Source organism: Heterodontus francisci, chromosome 26, assembly GCF_036365525.1.
Source record: "Heterodontus francisci isolate sHetFra1 chromosome 26, sHetFra1.hap1, whole genome shotgun sequence".
Classification (NCBI taxonomy): domain Eukaryota; kingdom Metazoa; phylum Chordata; class Chondrichthyes; order Heterodontiformes; family Heterodontidae; genus Heterodontus; species Heterodontus francisci.
In genome coordinates this window covers 43,907,058-43,928,635 of record NC_090396.1, presented here as the reverse complement: position 1 = coordinate 43,928,635, position 21,578 = coordinate 43,907,058, and the positions used below count along the sequence as shown (strand labels likewise).

The 21,578-nt window shown below is 40.2% G+C and overlaps 2 protein-coding genes across 4 annotated transcripts in view; one reads left to right on the top strand and one right to left on the bottom strand.

Annotated features, from left to right (window-relative positions):
* The window catches only part of ntn1a (netrin 1a), a 196,903-nt gene that overhangs the window by 61,286 nt on the left and 114,039 nt on the right, over positions 1-21,578 (bottom strand). Inside the window, exons 4-5 of one of the 2 annotated variants that reach the window (XM_068058118.1) lie at positions 3,142-3,291; positions 981-1,034 (exon numbers count right to left, since the gene is read on the bottom strand). In XM_068058118.1, the coding sequence (XP_067914219.1) occupies positions 981-1,034; positions 3,142-3,291 (204 nt within the window). The remainder of the gene's footprint in view (positions 1-980; positions 1,035-3,141; positions 3,292-21,578) is intronic. The other variant, XM_068058119.1, reaches the window with a different exon arrangement.
* Positions 1-21,578, top strand: part of stx8 (syntaxin 8) — a 425,779-nt gene that overhangs the window by 340,477 nt on the left and 63,724 nt on the right. For both annotated transcript variants that reach the window (XM_068058121.1, XM_068058120.1), the window contains one exon: positions 3,255-3,314. In XM_068058121.1, coding sequence (XP_067914222.1) covers positions 3,255-3,314 — 60 coding nt within the window. The remainder of the gene's footprint in view (positions 1-3,254; positions 3,315-21,578) is intronic.

Below are 21,578 nucleotides of genomic sequence, written 5' to 3'. Positions count from 1 at the left end.
TGTTGAGCTCAAAAAGGAAAGTTGGGTCAGAGTTTTTACACATTGCTACCAGAGTATTTTTTCCCCATTCCAATTAATGATGGTCAGGCTCTGTAACTAGCATTCCTTACTCCCATGCAATTGTCCTTTCTGCACTCTGCCCTGCAATGCTCAACATAGCAGCATTCAGATCCTCAAGCCTCTCAATTAGATCATGGTTGATCAGTGTCTCAATTCCATTTACCCACCTTAACTCCCTTGTATCCCTTGATACACTTACCTAACAAAAATCTATTGACCTCACTTTTGAAAGCTCCAATTGTATCAGCATCCACAAACTTGTGGGGGAAGTATGTTCTAGATTTCTATTTGCCTTTGCGTGAAAAAGTGCTTCTTGATTTTTCCCCGAATGGCCCAGCTCTACTTTTAAGATTATGTCCCGTTGTTCTTGATTACCCCACCAAAGGAAATAGATTGTCTGAATCTACCCTATCAAATCCTTTTAACATTTTACAGACCTCGATCAGATCACCTTTCAAACTTCCATACTCAAGGGAATACAAGCTAAGTTTATACAACCTATCCTCATTATTTAATCTTCTAAGCTCAGATAACGAAAATCTACCCCAACACCTTGGCTACTAGATTTAGATTTTCTTGGTTCCAAATGCATGTCCTAATTTAGAACTTTTTTAAAAAGTTAAGCTGGAAATAGTAGAGAGAATACATTTTCTTATTCCCAGTGACCTTGCACAGTTTCAAACAGATACTTGCTCTCTGTTTTTTCTTAGCCAGCTATAACAAACTGTCATCAAGCACAGCAAGACTTAAAAAAAAGCACAAAATCCAAGCTTAAATTGCCAGCAGTTAGCCATGGAAAGAAATAGCCATGTAACCATGTGGTTTGTTAGCTTTCAGTTTTAAGCGTGGAGGTACCAAAACAAGGCAGTTTGTCCAGTTGGGCAGACTATTGTGAGAAAGAATAATATATATGGTCTTACCAGCAGATTCCTCTGTGCTGCTCGCGGCAGTGGTAGGTGGCACCACTGGAATCTCTGTGGGAAAGAAGGGCAAGCAACAGCAATGAAACATTAATATATCATTACAAACATTACAATGTCTTTTTAATAAGAACTTGTTTTGCGAATAAGCTTTTTCACAACTTCAAAGAGCACATGTGCATTGTTAATCTGAAATGTTTATTTACAATAATTGTTTGTATTATGCCTCCTTCAAGATCAGGAGTTTCTATTGAGTAACAAGAAATTGGGAATATTGTCTCCAGCAAGACTTGATTCTTTCAATCCTTCACCTTTCTGGCAGAGAGTCAGCATTCAGATTGGCCATGCATGACGGAACACTTTCATTTCAAAAGCGGAGATTGAACTCCAAGATTCTTTTTTGTTTTAGCTGAGCGTTTCTACATTTGGAGGCAAGTAGACGCAATAAAGTACCAGAGACAGGGCCACATAAACTTCCTAAAGTCATTAAAGAGACCAGATTCTGACTCGGTCAGAGGCACACAGCACATCAGAACAAGCACAGAAATGTAAGTCAGTCACATGATGTCACTCACCAAAAAGTAAAGCAAGGCTGTTTAAAAGGTGAGAGTAAAGAATCAAGTCTTATAGAAACAGGTGTCACATTATGGTTGCCACTGTCTGACCCTGTATGCACTGTGCTTTTAAGCTAATTTAAATCAATCATAATTATTTTAACTATACACATCTTGGGCAGAAGTGCATTTCAATTGATTTATATTCAATCGTATTCTGAAGCTGGGTAAAGTTAATATGGTCAAAACAAATTTCTTGCAGGATCTAAAACAATTCAGGCGAGCTAAAATTTATTAAAAAGGTAAAACATTTTCAATTTGAAATGCTCTATCTCAATGAAGAGACACAGGATCAAAATGCTTTCAGCTCTTTAAAACCTGTGTAAATCCACCACAGGGAAAGGAAATGAAGATCTCCTTTTTCAAAGGTTTTAAAGGGATATTGTTTGGAGGCAGACTGGTAGATCAGGCATTTGAGGTTCCAGCTAGAATTTCATGGTTTTAAGTCCCAATGCCTTTTCACTCAAGCTAACTTGCCTCATTTGAGGGAGCTTTATCTCTATCCAATGTTTTCCTTATCCATCTTGTCTTTGAAGGTAGTGACTTTCGTTGGGTATAGTTTCGTGGAGCAGATGTGGTCCTGCAGTTTCTCATTCAAATGGCCAGTTTTTGTATTCGAGCTCAGACAGTGGCTTTCAGCTGGCTATTTGGCCTCATAAAGCTGAGCTTAATTCTGTCCTTGCCTCCTGTCCACACATGCACCTTTCCTGAAGGAGCAATCAGGACACCATCAGGATGCTGAGGCTCACTGCATTGAGCCTACTCCCAAAGCTAATAACTTCCTGATGCCTTTTCCACTGTGTATAGTTCACTGTACCAGGAAATGCATTCACCAACTGGGCAATCATGGTGGGGTTCAAAATTGGGAGCTTCCTCAATTCATAGCTGGATTACCTGATGCAGCACCATTTGAAGTTAGGTGTTCTGTCTCCTATTAACCAATCACACAATGGCACTGAAGGTAGCTCTGGCAAAGCCGATGGCTTGGACTGTTCTGCCTTCCTGCCAGTACGATATGCCAAGGTAGTGAATGTAGAGGGGGTGAAAAGTAAAACTATTCTTTATTTTCATGCCCTTCAACTTGGGAGTTGCAGTCCACGTTTTTTTCTCACAGAAAAATTTCCTAAGATTTGTGGTTAATTCCGCAGTAATAGCTCTGAGGGAGCCAGAATTCCAAGTAAAATTGTGTTACGATGCATATTTTTGAGGTTAGGGAAAAAGTGCATTGTCAGGGCAATGCAGTGAGAGCCTAGTGCTACATCTGCATTATTGTTGTATCTCCAAATGTTTAGTGGCTGTCTGAACTAGTCCAGATAAGTATACAGTCCTAGTATTTATAAAGCACTGTTGGCCACTAAAGGCTTTGCTGCATTTATTATTGTTGCTTCGAAGGAGAAGACCTGCTTTCTCTGGACTCTTTAGGAAAATGAAGACTGCTGATTTGAACCTGATGATTTCAAGCTCATTATCAGACTTAACAAATTTCAATTCCAACCATGCTAAAAAACTACTTCTACTTAGAGGGACAAAAAGATTAGTCCACGTACTTATGCAAGGGGCAATGGGAGATCGGCTTTGCTGATAACCTTTCGCGCATCTGTTGCACGTGATGCCAGTCACGCCATCTTTACAGGGACATTGACCTGTTGTTTGGTTACAGGTTTTGCCAGCTGCACCCACCGGATGGCAATCGCATGCTGTGAGGAACATATAACAATGGGTAAGGAAAGGCAACATATACCAACAATAATAGAGCTTCAGAGTAAATAAGAATGCAAAACAGAGAGAATAAAGAACAGAGATTCACAAAGATAGTGATGCAGCCTCTACAGATGCTGCAATCTTGGTTTTCAAATCATGCCACCTGCCTGAACTCTTCCCTCAGAGAACATTATTTGATATTCTGTGAAATATTTAATCAGCAAAAAAGGTTTCTAACGCCATCATTGGCACAAACACAAAGTAATTAAAGCTACAAAGTATCATTTATACAGTGATTTACTTGCCAATCTCATTCATCGCAAGTTCAAAAAGATTCCGGTCAGTGAACAAGAAAGTCAGTCACTACAAACAGATTTAAATAATCCTTGAGAAGTAAATGATCAAGATTAGATACGTCATGAAATGTGGCACACTAGATCACTATGGAATAAGCACCAATACTGTAATTGGTTGCGTTATAAAGCCCAATACTCTCCTTCAAATTGATATTAGAATTTAAGTCCATTCTATGTCCTTTGTATCTCATGGCAGTGTAGTACAACTTAAGACTATACTGATGTCTCTTCATTTATTATTAAATATATTTTCATTTTACTAAAAATTCAGAGGAACTTAAAAAGAACAGGAATATGACAACAGCTTGGAAATGATAATACTATGATTTAACACATATCAAATTCTAGTGTCCATTATTTTAATGGAAACATTAACCCATTTATTTTAAAGAAGTTAATGCCTCTGTAAATAGTGAACAGAGAATTTGATGGAAACTCACTGTTTGCATAGCAAAATGTCCAGATTTATATCTCTGCATTCTTCAAGTGGACTTCCTTAATTTCGAAACTGTATTTTCCATATAATTTATATAGAATATATATAAGGCTCTAGAAATGCATTTTTCCCATTCATTCTACTAGATTGTTACTCACTTTCAGATATTGAATTCTACCGAACAAAAACGTTTGCTGCAATAGTCTTCTTAGACGTAGGATATCAAAGTGTTTCATAGTAAAGTAGTTATAGTAGGTCTTTACACTATAAACCTACATTTATTAGCAATATATAATATAATTAAAATGTAGATGAGTTGCCATATAATATATAGGCTTTTCATTCAAATTATTTTCCATTTAAAATAATGCTCATGAATGGACACATTTGACATTAACCTATGTTTAAAGTTACTTAATGGGCACAGTTGAAATGATCAATTGTTATTTCATTACAACCTTGTAATAAAAATGATAAATGGGGGAAGCAATGTAACAAAAGGATTGTGGGAAAGGAAGCCCAAGGCAGTTGAGTCAATGGTGTTATTCTTCCCCCATTCTTTTCTGGATGTTTATTGAAACAGGATTTTGTACTGCAGTAGATTTTTAATTTGTAGTTTGAAAGCTGAGTAGATCAGTAGTGCAAATGTAACTGTTCCTAATCCATTGCCTATCATTGATTGAAGGCTAATGAAAATATTGTAAGAACTTTTCTCAACATCATCATTAAAGTCACTCTACTATATATGTTCCCCCTCCTTTTTCACTTTCCCATGCAATATTCCCAGGTTTCAGAGGGTGGGCGAGAGATTTAGTCCAAAGCACCTATAGATAATAATGAAGCTGACTATCAGGCCACTAAGAATTGTGAAAGAGGGACCTTCAATGACTAGAGTTTGAATTTTCCTGTACTTTGCAGTTGCCACCAGAAATATGGTGGACTGCAACTTCCAGCCATCGGTAGGCACGAGCACTGATCCTGCCCTGTTTTTTATTGTAGTGAGCTTTGGGAGTTGTAAACATCTCTGATTGCGAGGTTACACTTTTAGAAATGGTAAATAGCGTGCCTTGCAGGCATTAAAGGCCTGCAGCAGCTCAAAGGGGCCGCCAGATAAAACTTGGTTTTGCATGAAATTGAGAAGTGCTTTAATGTAAAAATATTGGAGAGCAATGCTGCAGGACAAAGGACCACCAATTTATGGATGTTGAAATGGTGCTTCAGGAGGTCACACTTTAGAGAAACCTTTTTGGAACTTACAAAGGACAACTACAATAGAGCCATGGAGTTATACAGCATGAAAACAGGCCCTTTGGCCCACCGTGTCTGTGCCGGTTTCCAGCACTTGGCCTGTAGCCTTATATGCTTATGGCATTTCAAGTGCTCATCTAAAAACTTCTTTAAATGTTGTGAGGGTTCCTGCCTGTACCACCCCTTCGGGCAGTGTGCTCCAGTTTCCAACCACCCTCTGGTTGAAAATCATTCTCCTCAATTCCCCTCTAAACCTCCTGCCCCTTACCTTAAGTCTATTCCCCCTGGTTATTGACACCTCCGCAAAGGGAAAAAGTTTCTTCCTAAATACCCTATCTGTGCCCCTCATAATTTTGTATACCTAAATTAGGTCACCCCTCAGCCTTCTCTGTTCTAAGGAAAACAACCCTAGCCTATCCAGTCTCTCTTCATAGCTGAAATGCTCCAGCCGAGGCAACATCCTGGTGAATCTCCTCTGTGCCCTCTCCAGTGAAATTGCAGACTTCCTATTGTGTGGCGACCAGAACTGTATACAGTACTCCAGCTGTGGCCTAACTAGCGTTTTAAACAGCTCCATCATAACCTCCCTGCTCTTTTATTCTATGCCTCAGCTGATAAAGGCAAGTATCCCATATCCCTTCCTAACCACCTTATCTACCTGTGCTGCTGCCTTCAGTGATCTATGGACAAGCACACCAAGGTCTCTGACTCTCTGTACTTCCGAGGGTCCTACCATCCATTGTATATTCCCTTGCCTTGTTAGTCCTCCCAAAATGCATCACCTCACACTTCTCAGGATTAAATTCCATTTGCCACTGCTCCGCCCATCTTACCAGCTCATCTATATCGTCCTGTAATCTGAGGCTTTCCTCCTCACTATTTACGACACCATCAATTTTTGTGTCATCTGCGATCTTACTGATCAATAGATACATGAATGAAGGTGCCCAGCTACAGTGTCAATTCACTGATCGGCTACATGACCATTCAGTCAATGCTGTATCATTGACTGTACCAAGTCAGGCAAGGTAACAGGAGACAGCCACAGCTTCCAAAAATCCACTCTGCTAAGCAATTCCTCCCAGTATGATAAATTACTTGACGCGCTTACCATCAATGTCTATGAGACAATGAGGTGTCCTTTTATACCTTGCCTGGAAATGTTTCATGATTCGCATTCTTAAATGCATATTCCCCACAAATGCCTTGTATGGAATGTGATTGCTTGTTCATGCATGTATGAGAATACCTATTTGATCTGCATGCAGATACCTGGGTGTTTCTGCATCATAGGAATGAAAGGTCATCACCATGTATGCATTTATTCTTCAAGCAAAAGACAGCTGGGAGAGATTGACAACAGGTGGTGCACACCCAAAACTGTGACTTCTCACCCCTATAAGGAGGAAACCATGCAGATCCCGGGAAGCAGGACATGGATGATGACAGAGATGACAAAGTAGGAGGGCATGTGCCAATAAAGAATTCATCATAGCATTTTGCTTCTCTTCCTATTACACCCAGCATTACCCGTCAGTGAACCTCTCATGTCACTTGTTATATTGTATATTGCTGTGTCTAAGGAAAACCATTCTCACTTTTCTTCTTTTCTGCCTCTTGATGTTTCTGAAGCAGATAAGCAATGACGAAGTACATCCATCCCTGTTAGAACCTCAGAATCTGAGATATCAATCACTCTTTTGCTTCCAAATACCAGTCCTGGGATATCCACCTGAGAGGAATTAGAGAGTGAGGCAGAGGGGAGTGAGCTGGGTGATGCACAGAGTGTAAGTAAGCAGGAACAGCTGGGGGTTAGAACATGAGGAGGAAAACTTTACTGACGGGAAGGCCTAGTTATTTTACTCCTCCATTTCAGAGTCTGAGGATCTGGATCTCACGAGGTCTGCATTTAAATGAAGGACACTTTCAAAAGAATCAAATAGGTACAAACATTCAGGTTGGGCCCAAAACTGTGCAGCATATTACAGATAAATTCAAGGAATCCACTACTTGTATCTTTGATTCCCTTATGAATGGCTTTGCAACACAGCCATCCATCCTGGAGCAATGGCATCTCAAGGGACAACTGCAGGATTTGACCCATATGAACATATGAATTAGGAGCAGGAGTAGGCTATTCGGCCCCTTCGTGCCTTCTTCCCCATTTATTAAGATCATGGCTGATCTGATTGTGGCCTCAACTCCACTTTCCCGCCTACTTCCAATACCCTTTGACTCCCTTGTTAGTCAAGAATTTATTTACCTCTGCCTTAAAAATATTTAATGACCCTGCCTCCACTGCTCTCTGGGGAAGAGAGTTCCAAAGACTCACAATTCTCTGAGAGAAAAAAATGTATCCTCATCTCCAGCTTAAATGGCCGACCCCTTATTTTTAAACTGAGTCCCCTAGTACTCATCTCTCCCACAAGAGAAAGCATCCTTTCAGCATCCACCCTGTCAAGTCCCCTCAGGATGTTATACGTTTCAATAAGATCACCTCTCACTCTTCTAATCGCCAATGGATATACACCCAATCTGTCCAACCTTTCCTCATAAGAAAACCCCCCCATCCTAGGTTATCTATCGAGTTAATCTTCTCTGCACTGCTTCAACGCATTTATAAAATTTCTCAAATAAGGAGACCAAAACTGTACATAGTACTCCAGATGTGGTCTCACCAAAACCCTATCCAACTGTAGCAAAAAATCCCTACTTTTATATTCCATTCCCCTTGCAATGAACGACAACCTTTCCATTTGTCTTTCTAATCACTTGCTGTATCTGCATACCAACCTTTTGTGATTTATGTACCAGGACACCCAGATCCCTCTTTACCTCAGAGTTTTGCAATCTCTCTCCATTTAAATAATATGCTGCTTTACGATTCTTCCTGCCAAAGTGGATAACTTCACATTTTCCCACATTATATTTCATTTGCCAAATTTTTGCCCACACTTAACCTATCTATATCCCTTTGCAGACTCCTTATGTCCTCTTCACAACTTACTTTCCTACCCATGACAAAGGCCCAAGAGCAATATGCATTTCTTTCTTGCATGGTTTAGACCACTGCTTTCGTTGTCTTGGTAAGAGCTGTCTCTTCTAGCCTGCTAGTGATTGGGATTGGGATACTATCATGCTTCTTCATTGATGCCATAAACTGCTTTATCATAGATCAATGGCCATACAAAACCACTGCTTGGTATCAGTGGCATGGCAGGAAAATGTTGGTGCTATCTTGCATGATAGCAGCGCATGCATGCCCTCCTACCAGCTGTCTCTGATGCCTGCACAGGTGGCAGGAATGAGGCAGCACTAGTTTGCCAGGGGTAGCAAACAGATGCAGCCATAGCTGTCATAAAGCAAGGGACACCTCAGTGCCAAAGACTCTTATTCCTAAACAGCACTACCTACTTCAAGCCTCCCTATCACTCACCTAAGTTATGCTGAAGAGTTCATAGACTGGGACCAAGGAATAGCTCTTTAGTAAGAAGTATTCACATTCACACTCACAATGGGTTTTGATTAAAATTACTGTTGCACTAATGTTGCATGTGCATACATTGTTCTTGTAAAGATTTGGAAGTAGCTCTGATGAGTTGATAAGAAGGGCAACCGTGTGGATTGGTGCATACAGAGAAGATTCTGAGGATGAAGGGATGGGAAGGGGAGACGTGACAGTTCCGAGGGTGTCCAAATATGGCAGTAGAGGGAAGTTATGAATCAGCATAGCATGAATGTGCCATTCAACCAGGAAAAAGTTTCCATCCTCCTCTTCATGCTGCTGCTGCTTCGCAGGCAAATGCAGTTCAAAAAAGCTCTTCCCATATCTACTGGTATAGGGGTAATATCAGGTAGATGCCATGTGCTTTTAGTGCAGTCTCAATTGACTGGCCTCCCTCAGTTCCACCTCCTGTACTAGAAAGCCAAGGTAGAGGGGATTCTCCAATGAGAAACCCATCTGGAAGGGAAAGGAGGGGGAGGGTAGCCCCATAGCAAATATCAGAAAGGCAGATGATAAATTAATGGGTGGAACAAAACAAAAATTTGAAATTGGTGCAGTGAAAGGATTTTGCAAATCTTTAAAACATGTGTGCCTGGCTCTCTAAATTTACTTCTTCCTTTTCCCCAGCGCCTAGCAATCCAGCTTTACTATTCTATATGGGAATGATTAGAGCGGAGCATAAGTGAAGCAGTAATAACAGAAAATGGGAAGTATGGTATCACTACATCACTATCATCTCCTTTAAGTATAGCTGACTATTTTAGGGAAGTTGCTTTCACTTTTTGCCAGAAATGACAGTAGAAGATTTTGGGCTGGATTTTAAGATCTCGGCAGTGAGCTCTTAAAATGGTGGCCCGCCCATGCAGGCTACAAACCAAAGAGCCGTCACAATCTTAAGAGCGGCGGCTCATTTAAATAGCTGGGGCGGCCCACCCAATGTCGTGGAGGGGGCGGGCTGTCCGTCCCCGGCAATGGCGTCAGCTGCCTGTGCAGCCAGCCCTGTCCGCATATTTTAATTTTTAATGTCCAATCCCCAAAATTAAATAAATAAATTTCTAATGCCCCTTTCCCACCCCCCAATAACAATTACAATAACTATTTGCCCTTCCCCCACAAAACACTAACCTTTACCATCTGACCTTGTCCCCCCCCAAACTGCACAAAGTTTAAGGTTCAAACCTTCCCACCATCCCCTACACCCATTTCATGTATTTGACCCCTTCCACACCCCCCACCCCCAGCCCCCACCGCACTGATAAACTTACCTCCTCCCCCCTCCCCACCAGTTTGGCACCTCATTTCCCCGGACGGCGATCAGAAGGCGCGGGAGTGTTGGCCGCCGCGCTGAAGATTGCGGTGGGCCCTCAAGATTGCAGGTAATTCTATTTAAATTTATTATTTTTATTCATTTGAATATTTAAATTGTGGTCCCGTCGCCCAGCGTTGAGGGGCTGCCACAGTGCCTCGACGCCACCGGGAGGATCGAGCGGGCCCTCCTGTCATCGAGGTCCGTGACGGGCCTCATCTGGAGTCATCTTCAGCACCCCCCACCACCCTCCCGCCATGGAATCCAATGCCTGAGGGAGAACAAAATCCAGCCCTTTATGGTGCTGAAGTGGGTACAGACTTTTTATGCCAGATCTATGCTCCATTTCCCATCCTATCTGTGCAAATGTAACCTGAAAGATGAGTAAATTCCAAGATTGAGAACTGATTTTCTCTCTCACATAATGGAGAAGCTTGTGGCCCCCTCTTGGTACCTTCAATATGATAATTGCTCACTACATAGGGAGTTGCATTCCTTGGCAGGGCACATTGAAATTTCAATCTAGCACTACAAAGCCTGTCCCATTTTGTTACTTTTTTCTGTATGATGCAACATCCATGCTATTGATATAGATGTTCTGGTATCTTATTTGAGCTTGAATTGCATTCAAACTCTATTGAAAAGGTTACAGTCACACTATATACGTGAAAACAAGCATCTGATCTTATTTATTTGGCATATTATGTTTCCATGATCTTTTAAAGTACAGAAAATAATGTAATTGAATTTTAACAGCTTATCTGAGTCTCCCAGATGTTTTGCAAAAATTAGAAATGAACAAGATTCCTGGGCAGATTATTAAGCAGCATCAGTAGTTTCCCCATTGGTCGTCTTCCAAGACATTCCATCAGATTGGTGATAACTTACTCCTGAAGGACCCTGTGGGGTGAGAACCTATCCTGCTTACAAAGCCTTTGGAAGTCAAAAATGATGTTTGGTGGACAGATTCCATTGCCATTTGTGCCTGTGAGCTTTTAGAGACAAAACAAAAACTGACAACTAAATAAGAACCATTTCCTCAGACAATGTGGAAAGTATGTTAACTCAGTGTAGAATAACAACAGCAACCAAGGAGTCAAAACATAGAATGGAGTCTAAGGAAACCTTATCTCATTGAAAATATATGAGAGACAATTTCAGATATGGCACTACAAATGTGGACTGCTAGCTGCTTTGCCATTTCCTGGTCAAAGCTTATAGTTTGCGTTTGTTTTCCTTGGGAAGGATCAGGGAGATATGGCGGCCCAGAAAAAAGTTCAGAGGAGGGCCACTAGATTAATACATAATTTAAAGACCCTTAGTTATCATGATAAGATCCAGCTTCCTGAGCCTTTTACTCTAGAAAAGCAAAGACTCCAGGGAGACTTGATTGAAGTAACTAAAAGGATAAAGAAAATAGACTGTATATATGTGAACAGATTTTTTAAATTAAATAAGGTGGGGAGAGTGATGAGACATGCAGATAAATTACTTAAACATAAAACTAGATTAGATCTCAAGAGGCTTTCCTTTCCCCAGAGGGTTTTATTTTTGCCTTGGAAGTAAGTTGCCAGCTCATGTAGTGGGTGCAAATTCACTGGAAACATTCAAAAGGGAGCAGGACAAGTTCCTGGAAGAGGCTGATATTGTTGAGTACAAGAGGTAGGTGGATAATATACCACATGGTCATTGTTATCCCCTGGAACTTGCTTTGATTGTCTTTGAGGGTCAGAAACAAATTTCCCCAAATTCTTTATTCCCAGAATTGGCCTCCGGTGTTTTATTTAAATCTGGTGTTTGGCTTCTCCCAGAAGATTACATGGCTCATGGCTGTTGGTGGACGGGGAACATTGGGGATCATGTTGCCTAGTTGCAACACAATGCGATGGAGCAAACTTGATGGGCCAACTGGTATTTGTGGGTGTTTTGAAAGTGTGTGAAGGAGCTTCCAAAGTTTGGATAACCACAAGTCCTTTGCAGCATTTTTGTAGTTGAACAGAAACAGGGCATAATCCTTTTTTAAGGTTTTCTAAGGGTGAATTTTAAGCTCTTAAATTATATTATGCAGAAAATCAACCAGAACCAAATAAAGGTACAGTGACAAACAGAAATGGGTCACTTTTTGTCTAATTATGGAGCAAATGGTGATAGGCAAGCATGTAAAGTGGACTGTGGTAGAAGGAGGAGAAAGTTTGGTGACAGCAGGTACCAATATGAAATGTAAGAAAGTAAAAAGCAGGAAAATATCATTTTGTTTTAAATGGTTTGAGAATTGTTGTGAACATTTTGCACAAGAATTAGATATAGAAAATATATTATTTTTGCTCAAACTCTAAGAATAATATAAACTGGGAAACACTTGCTGCTTTGGTAGATTTCTCTAATTTATCTTTATAATACTCAGTATAAAACATTTACAGGGAATTTGTTTGCAGATGTTATTAAAAGAAGGTGCACACTTTGAAAGCTGAAGAAGCCTTTAAGTGGTCAAAGGGTTTAACAACTTCCTCCTATGCTATATTTCTGCTATAGCATTCTTTAGAATCCCTTGTCTCTTTACTGTCAGATGATGCACGGTTCAGACAAATACTCCATCAACATGTCCCAAAAATGTTTCACACAAAGGTAACTAGCTGAAGTCAACAACAATTACATTACATTTTCTTGGTTATTTATCCTTGCATAGTTTTTCATGAAAGAAGCATACCTTTATAAACAAAACAGCATGCTTAATCTTGGCAACAGCCTTGCTCAATTATTATAATTAAAACCAAGATTTACAGAACATGAAAGAAATCATTAGGAAAAAATCCTCCACCACATCAACAGTCTGAAGCTTTTCCAATAATTCAAACAGCTTGTTAATTTTTTTAACAGGGATATTAAAAGTGAGTATTAAAAAAAGATGGAATCTGTTTTTTTGGGACACAGAGTAAGAACGATGTCGAGCTCTAAGCAATGTTCATGTCTCTTATAGTTTTGCCTGAAACCCTTTCTCTGTTATCAGTGGACACTGCTGGTGATTTGTATCATTAAAAACAACATAGTTCCTTAGACTTTCACTAGAAAATGACTGTGCTATCTGATTGGAATAATATTTATCAGATTGTTATAATGGTCATAACACATCATGAAGCAATGGTAATTATTCCAACAGCTGGTTTTATTTTATTGAAAATTGTATACACATTGGGTTTAATCTTGGGACCCAACCTACAGTGTGCCTTTATAAAACAACTAGCATTGTTTTATTGTATAATCAGAAAATCCTTCAAAGACTAATATCTCCATGTATAATTAAAACAATATTGTGTATTGCTCCATTATTGAGCCTGACATTATGAAGTGAATTTTTCAATATGGTGCTTTTCTTTTGTTAACTTAATCTTAATCTATTCTGACTGAATCTGCTGGTTTTCATTTTATCTTTGGCTTTGTCATGATATGACAGCTGGAAAAGTCCTGGTGCATGCAATATGCAAGTGATTACACTGATGAGATGCTGAAATGTACCAATCTAGTTGGTGGGGGAGGGGGGTTGCAAGAAAGATGGCTATAGGAGAGGTTGGGGCACAGGTTACTCTTATGTGCAGAGTAGGAATTCAGATTGAAGTGGAAGACTTTAGGTATTCAGATTGAGGGGTTGTGGGCTCTGCGTGGGTAAATGCTTTTTTTCACGTTTCTAATTTTGCTTTTATATAGCAACAGATTTGAATTGTGCCGACAGAACAAAGGTCCAACTCTAATGAATGATTTGGTACACATGCCAATTATCTGACCATCATAAGCCAACAGGGTTTCGATGGTGATTCTGTTTGTATAGACTTCAATTCTTCCATTTATAAATTGTCCTATTTAGTAAATTGGAGCAGGAGTTCAGATTTTTGGGTTATTTTCTAATCATGCTGAAAGAGGTCTACCTGAAAATGCCTTTCTTAAACCTCTCTGCCTCTCTTTCTTCCTTTAAGATGTTCCTTAAAATCTACCTCTTTGACCAAGCTTTTGGCCATCTGCCTTAATATTGCCTTATGTGGCTTGGTGTCTAATTTTGCTTTATAATGCTCCTGTGAAGTGCCTTGAGACATTTTATTATGTCAAAGGCACTAAATAAATAAGTTGTTGTTAGTGATGGGCCTTATGTGTATTTGCAACACTTTTGCTTCTTATTTTAATTATTTTCTTGATTTTTGTATAACTACCTGAAATAGGAATGGTCTCCTACAGCACTGTAACAATTCTGTGAAATAAGCAAGGATGATGTTACTCATGTTGTAACCCTCTTTGTTGAACAGGTGGCAGTTCCTCCATGAATCAGGTCTATCTTTTGGCTAAATGTTTTTGTCACCTGGTACTTCAAAGCATCAGAGCCACTTTGTCACTTATCTCCAGATCTGTCTCTTGTCTTACTTCTTCCTTTCAGTGCTACAGTCTTGGGTGGGTATACTTGAAGCCTCATTAGTACGCAACTAGCTGAGCTTTGTACAGAATTAATTATAACTCAGTGATTGAGTGTTTGAACAAGTGCTTAGTGAATGAGTCACTCCCATGTATTTTATATGTTAGATTCAGCACACTTTGTTGAGGGGTTTGGCTGTGGGGGGTGGTGGAGGTGGTGTTGGGGGTGGGGGGGGGGGTTCTGATCAATAGCTTTCCACTATGGGAACCATTAGCAGGTCTCAGCTTTACAGTGTGGTAATAAATCATGGCCTTCATTAAACAAAAACCTTTAACAGGGCTCAAAAGTGTTTGCATCTTCACAAAACACAGCAAAAGCCCCAGTGACAAAGAAGGAGTTTTAAGGACAAAAAGCAGGTGATTGCAAATCCCAATGTAGTGCCTGTACTTCAAAAACCAATTAGATGTTAACTGGAGAAACCTAATACAGCACCAGTTCTAAACCTGAGCTACATTCGAGCTTTGAATTCTAATTTACTGTGATTTTACAGCTTATTTGGAGTAAATATGCTCAATTACCTGTGATGCAAAGTTATTGTAATCCAGACCACAAAATTCCCCTAAATAAATTGAGTTGTGAAGCAAGAGATTCCTATCAGAATGGCTAACAAACAGGCAAATGCCACTTTTTATAGGAAAGGATGGCCTATTTTGAACTGGTAATTGCAAACTACCAGCCTCATGAAGTTGAATTGGGCAGCTTTAATTATAAACTGTAGGTGACCACATTCAGTTTGGATCAAGAATTTCAACGGGAACTCTACTATACAGCTTTAGAGTCACAGTCATAAATTATACAGCACAGAAACAGGCCCTTTGGCCCATCGTGTCCGTGCCGGCCGTCAAGCACCTATCTATTCTAATCCCATTTTCCAGCACTTGACCCGTAGTCTTGTATGCTATGGCGTTTCAAGTGCTCATCTAAATACTTCTTAAATGTTGTGTGGGTTCCTGCTTCTACCACCCTTTCAGGCAGCGTGTTCCAGATTCCAACTACCTTCTGGGTGAAATAATTTTTCCTCAAATCCCCTCTAAACCTCCTGCCCCTTACCTTAAATCTATTGACACCTCCACTAAGGGAAAAAGTTTTTTGCTGTCTACCCCATCTATGCCGCTCATAATTTTGTATACCTCAATCAGGTCCCCCTCAGCCTTCTCTGCTCTAAGGAAAACAACCCTAGCCTTTTCAGTCTCTCTTCATCGCAGAAATGCTCCAGCCCAGGCAACATCCTGGTGAATCCCCTCTGCACCCTCCCCAGTGCAATCACATCCTTCCTATAGTGTGGTGCCTAGAACTGTACACAGTACTCCAGCTGTGGCCTAACTAGTATTTTATACAGCTCCATCATAGGGCGGCACAGTGGCGCAGTGGTTAGCACCGCAGCCTCACAGCTCCAGGGACCCGGGTTCGATTCCGGGTACTGCCTGTGTGGAGTTTGCAAGTTCTCCCTGTGTCTGCGTGGGTTTTCTCCGGGTGCTCCGGTTTCCTCCCACAAGCCAAAAGACTTGCAGGTTCATAGGTAAATTGGCCATTATAAATTGTCACTAGTATAGGTAGGTGGTCGGGAAATTTAGGGATAGGTGGGGATGTTTGTTGGGAATATGGGATTAGTGTAGGATTAGTATAAAAAATGGGTGGTTGATGGTCGGCACAGACTCGGTGGGCCGAAGGGCCTGTTTCAGTGCTGTATCTCTAATCTAATAACCTCCCTGCTCTTATATTCTATGCCTCAGCTAATAAAGGCAAGTATCCCATTTCCCTTCCTAACCACCTTATCTACTTGTGCTGCTGCCTTCAGTGATCTATGGACAAGTACACCAAGGTCCCTCTGACTCCCTGTACTTCCTAGGGTCCTACCATCCATTGTATATTCCCTTGCCTGATTAGTCCTCCCAAAATGCATCACCTCACTTCTAATAAATGAATCAATTTGAAATTCTCCCTGCTTATAAATGTTTGCATTTCCAGTTTGTTTGAGCTGTGCTGTTTACACAAACATTTTTTGGGAAGTAAATCTTCTTAATTTGTATGTGCTGCAATTGGAAAATCTCATCAATTCAAAATGAATGGTTGTATTGCAGAAATAGACTGCTGATGCAATTCTGCTTTACCTTTGATTGACAACTGTGGTGGGGGTGGGGTAGAGTGGGGGCGGGGGCAGTAGTGTGGAAACAGTTTGCATTCATCATCAGAACACAATGCAGCTGAAAATAACTGGGAAAATCAAAAATAATCTGTGCACATTAATCAAATCTTGGAACTATCTGTAATGGTCTCCGTGATTTCAACCCCCATTTTTCAAGTTTTGTTCAGTGAAATGAAATTATTGATGTATTTAATTATACGGAATATAAACAGTGAAGAGCAGTAAATTCACTGCGAACAAACTATTGGAGTGACATCATGCAACAAATTCATGGGATATGGTTTATTGTTTTGTACATCATCACCACTGATTCATCTGATTCCATAATACCACAAACTGTATATTATGAGGCTAAAATATAAAAGAGAAACATCTAGATTAAATATTTGCACAGATTAAAATTTATTGGTATGGAGGGAGGTTGTTAAGTGAAGTCAGTGTTCAACGCTGTGCTCAACATTGGCTAGCAAAAAATATTAATATAACATAGTTTATATTCAAAGTCCAATTAAATGGAGTAGACACTCTCAATAATGCTGTCTCTCTGAAGCATAAAAACTTTTCTATAACATAACTCCTAACTCCCAATATGGTAAGTCTCCCCTCTTATCTTTCCATAATGCAAGGAGTCATTGAGGTAGAAGTATGTCATCGGCGGTAGTGTAAAATGGGCAGTATTGCATATAATGGCCAGCCGATGTGAAAGTGTCCTTTTTGATATATTGCCCAAAATGAATTTCCATCCCATCGTTCCACTGAAGCCAGCAGCCCTCTGCTATCTCCCACTAGTGCTAATTTTCCATGTGCAAGCCTAGAGAATGAATCCTAGGTATCCCAACCTTGAGATTATCACACCCAAACATGATACACATACATGCACACACGCATACAGGCCCACATTACTGGAGAGCAGTAAGGAGGAGGAACCCTGGCTAGTTTTCTCCTCGCTCTTAAAGGATACTGACACCAACTTAAGTGATCACGCTGCCGTCCAGTTGCAATCAGCACTAATCAGGGATCAAACCTGGGACATTCCCGTGACCAGAAATTCCTCTCTGAATCATATTTTGCTATATTGATTAACATATTTGTGCCAAATTCTTGTGTGCACTGTTTTGAGAAAGTGGTTTAACGTTTAAAATAAATTGGTGGTCAAGTTTAAAATAAATGGCTTAATGACTTTGTCAAAATAATGCCCACTGGGATTTAACATGCATTAAATAGCATGTTAGAAACACTTTACAATTACACAAACCCTTGAGTATAAATGGATTCAGAACTAGTACTCTCTCATTACTGTCTAAAAAGATGGCTATAGAATGAACATTGAAATACAAGGCAGAGTAACTGAGCAGGAATGCTTTGCTTTATGATTTTTTAAAATTTAAAATGTATTTCAGCTGTTGGTATGGGTCTTGCAGAAAGACCAATTTGGCCAATTCTTAGCTTGATTGTTATGGTTTTGCCATTTGATTTCTAATTGAATTTTGAAAAGGATCGATATTTCTTTTTGCTTTACACTAAGAGAATCTGTGAAGGGAAAGTAAGTGCCCTGATGAAAACAAGTACAACTGGAATGATCGCTTCAATCCATGAACTTGTATTAGATTAGAGATACAGCACTGAAACAGGCCCTTCGGCCCACCGAGTCTGTGCCGAACATCAACCACCCATTTATACTAATCCTACACTAATCCCATATTCCTACCAAACATCCCCACCTGTCCCTATATTTCCCTACCACCTACCTATACTAGTGACAATTTATAATGGCCAATTTACCCATCAACCTGCAAGTCTTTTGGCTTGTGGGAGGAAACCGGAGCACCCGGAGAAAACCGACGCAGACACATGGAGAACTTGCAAACTCCACACAGGCAGTACCCGGAATCGAACCTGGGTCCCTGGAGCTGTGAGGCTGCGGTGCTAACCATTGCGCCACTGTACACTGTATGTAGTGCAATACCAATTACTAACACACGTGGACATAAACAATGTTTACTTACATTTCATTCAGCATGACCTGTATGTCATTGACCTTATTGAAATGTTGATTGCCTTCCCTGTTATGTCAAAAGAAAATGAGATGGGCTGCAGAAAATAATCTCGAGACTTAGAAAATATAGTTTTTTCTTAAACCTCTTTAGCAGGTTTGATTCCTAGTCTGTGCTGAATTAGTTGATCTCAGTTGGAGCGGCTGAGCATTTGTAGCACAAAGATTGGTCTCGACAACTTATTTATTTATTACTCTTAGATAAAGACATGGAAAAATCATCCAGTGTTCCTACTGCACTCAGGTTTGGCTGTGATGCTCTCCATGTTCAAATATCCAGCTGATATTCACTGTCTAGGTCCCATAGAGATGCTTCTGCATTGTTCATAGAACCAAGAGAGCAGCTGCAGAAGTTTGAGATAAACTGTATTTTCTAAGTTGTCTGGTCTGTGTGATGTGGTAATGCACTGGGCAATGCTTGTACCCACTAGGCAATCAGGGCTGCTTCAACATTTTTTTTTTTATTCATTCATGGGATGTGTGTGTCGCTGACTAGGCCAGCATTTATTGCCCATCCCTAATTGCCCTTGAGAAGGTGGTGGTGAGCTGCCTTCTTGAACTGTTGCAGTCCATGTGCGGTAGGTACACCAACAGTGCTTTTAGGAAGGGAGTTCCAGGATTTTGACCCAGCAACAGTGAAGGAACAGCAATATAGTTCCAAGTCAGGATGGTGTGTGACTTAGAGGGGAACTTGCAGGTGGTGGTGTTCCCATGCATTTGCTGCCTTTGTCCTTCTAGGTGGTAGAGGTAGCGGGTTTGGAAGGTGCTGTCTAAGGAGCCTTGGTGTGTTGCTGCAGTGCATCTTGTAGATGGTACACACTGCTGCGTCGGTGGTGGAGGGAGTGAATGTTTGTGAGTGGGGTGCCAATCAAGCAGGCTGCTTTGTCCTGGATGGTGTTGAGCTTCTTGAGTGTTGCTGGAGTTGCACCCATCCAGGCAAGTGGAGAGTATTCCATCACACTCCTGACTTGTGCATTGTAGATGGTGGACAGGATTTGGTGAGTTACTCGCTGCAGGATTCCTAGCCTCTGACCTGTTCTTGTACTCCAGTTCAGTTTCTGGTCAATGATAGCCCCTAGGATGTTGATAGTGGGGAATTCAGCGATTAATCAGCAGAGGAAAATGAACACAACAAAAACCTTACTTCATTCTAAGCCTCTTGGTCAGGATGACAACTCTGATTATAAAATTACTGGACTTTGAACATTAATATTTTTCTTATTCCAATTTGTGCTAAATTATGGCAATTTCTTTACCATAGCCTTCAGTTTAATGGGCAAAATGCTGGGCTCCCAAGTAGTCTGTTATAATAAGGGTGGAGTTTATTTGCATTGTGTTCCTTAAGAAACATATATTTTGACATAAAAATTTGATTTATAATAAATAACACAAAGAACATTACATTTAAAACAGATGTCCAAACAGATTGAGAGTCTGCAAAGAAGCAAACTAAAAGTAGAACAGTTTCTAGCCAGCCTTTTCATTGTCTTTACTATATGGTGCCACTCCCTAAAACCATATAAAGGTCACAATTACGACAGTCTGAAAAAACACATTACTAATCATCCCCCCTTCTTAGCATTGACTCATTTTAACATATTCTCTGGATAAAAGGTATTCAGTATTCTGCAATCAATAAATAGAATCATTTAATATGTCTGGTCACGTTACATTTTCAAACAGAAGTATCTCTTGATTCCATAAAACGATCCATACATAAAATTCTCCAATTATCTGAGGTACTGTGAACATTCAATATGCTTGAAATGTAACCAATTGTTGGTTTCACTGTTAGGGTGCTGAACTCCCTATTGGGAAATGCTAATTCTAGTCTTTACAGCCCCCTATACTCAGAGTGCTCCTTAAAGACAAATGAGATGGCATTCCTCTGGTCAATAAATTTACTGAACAGGTCAGTTTAAGACCAAAAGCAAATGCTGTTTCGTACTCCTGCCATCATCTTCAACTAAAGTTATTTACAGGAGGACTTCCACCCTTAGCTTCCCATTTCTTCTCTGGGTCATCTCCACGAGGGAGAGAATAAGGGTTAGGAGATGCAAGAGTCCTTCTCCTACTAGCAAGAGCATCTCATACAGGGACATCAGAAAAGCAGAATTAATGATGATCATAGTTATGCGCATTGGAGAGTCGAGGCTCCTGACCAAGAAGAATACTCAAAGTGACCGACCACTCACTTTTGAGGCAGTGTTTAGACAGCAAAGATGGGGACAGCAAAAATGGAATGGAATTGAAAATTCATTCCTAAAAATGAAGGTGTTACAGTACAATTTTCAGAGAAAAAGATTAAATCATGTTTTGTCCCATACTGTGACAAGTCTTTTCTCAAGTGATAGGTCATGACCATTTAGTTTGCTCACAAAATACCCAATCTCAAATTCCTTTTCAGCTCCCAGAAGGAGTTTGTTTTTCAGTTCCATACAGAAACTATTTTGTTCAATGTTAACAGATACCGTGTTGTACAAATAGGTTGTGTCCTTATGTGAGAATCAAACGGTCTGTCTGCACCAAACATTTTTTTTTAAAAGATGTTTTCATTGCCAGTGAAGCCGAACGAACCTCCATGCTTGAGCTCAATAGTCATTTTTTAAACAAATGCCTCAGGTAAAATAATTACATCCTGGCGCTGTTGCTTAGAAGTTGCTTTCAGCAGTAAAAAGTTTCAATCTGTGCCATTGATGCGGTTTTATTTTCAGATATTTTAAGATGTTTAAAGCCCATTATTAGGGGTGAGGGAGAAGTAATTTGTTTTCTACCCT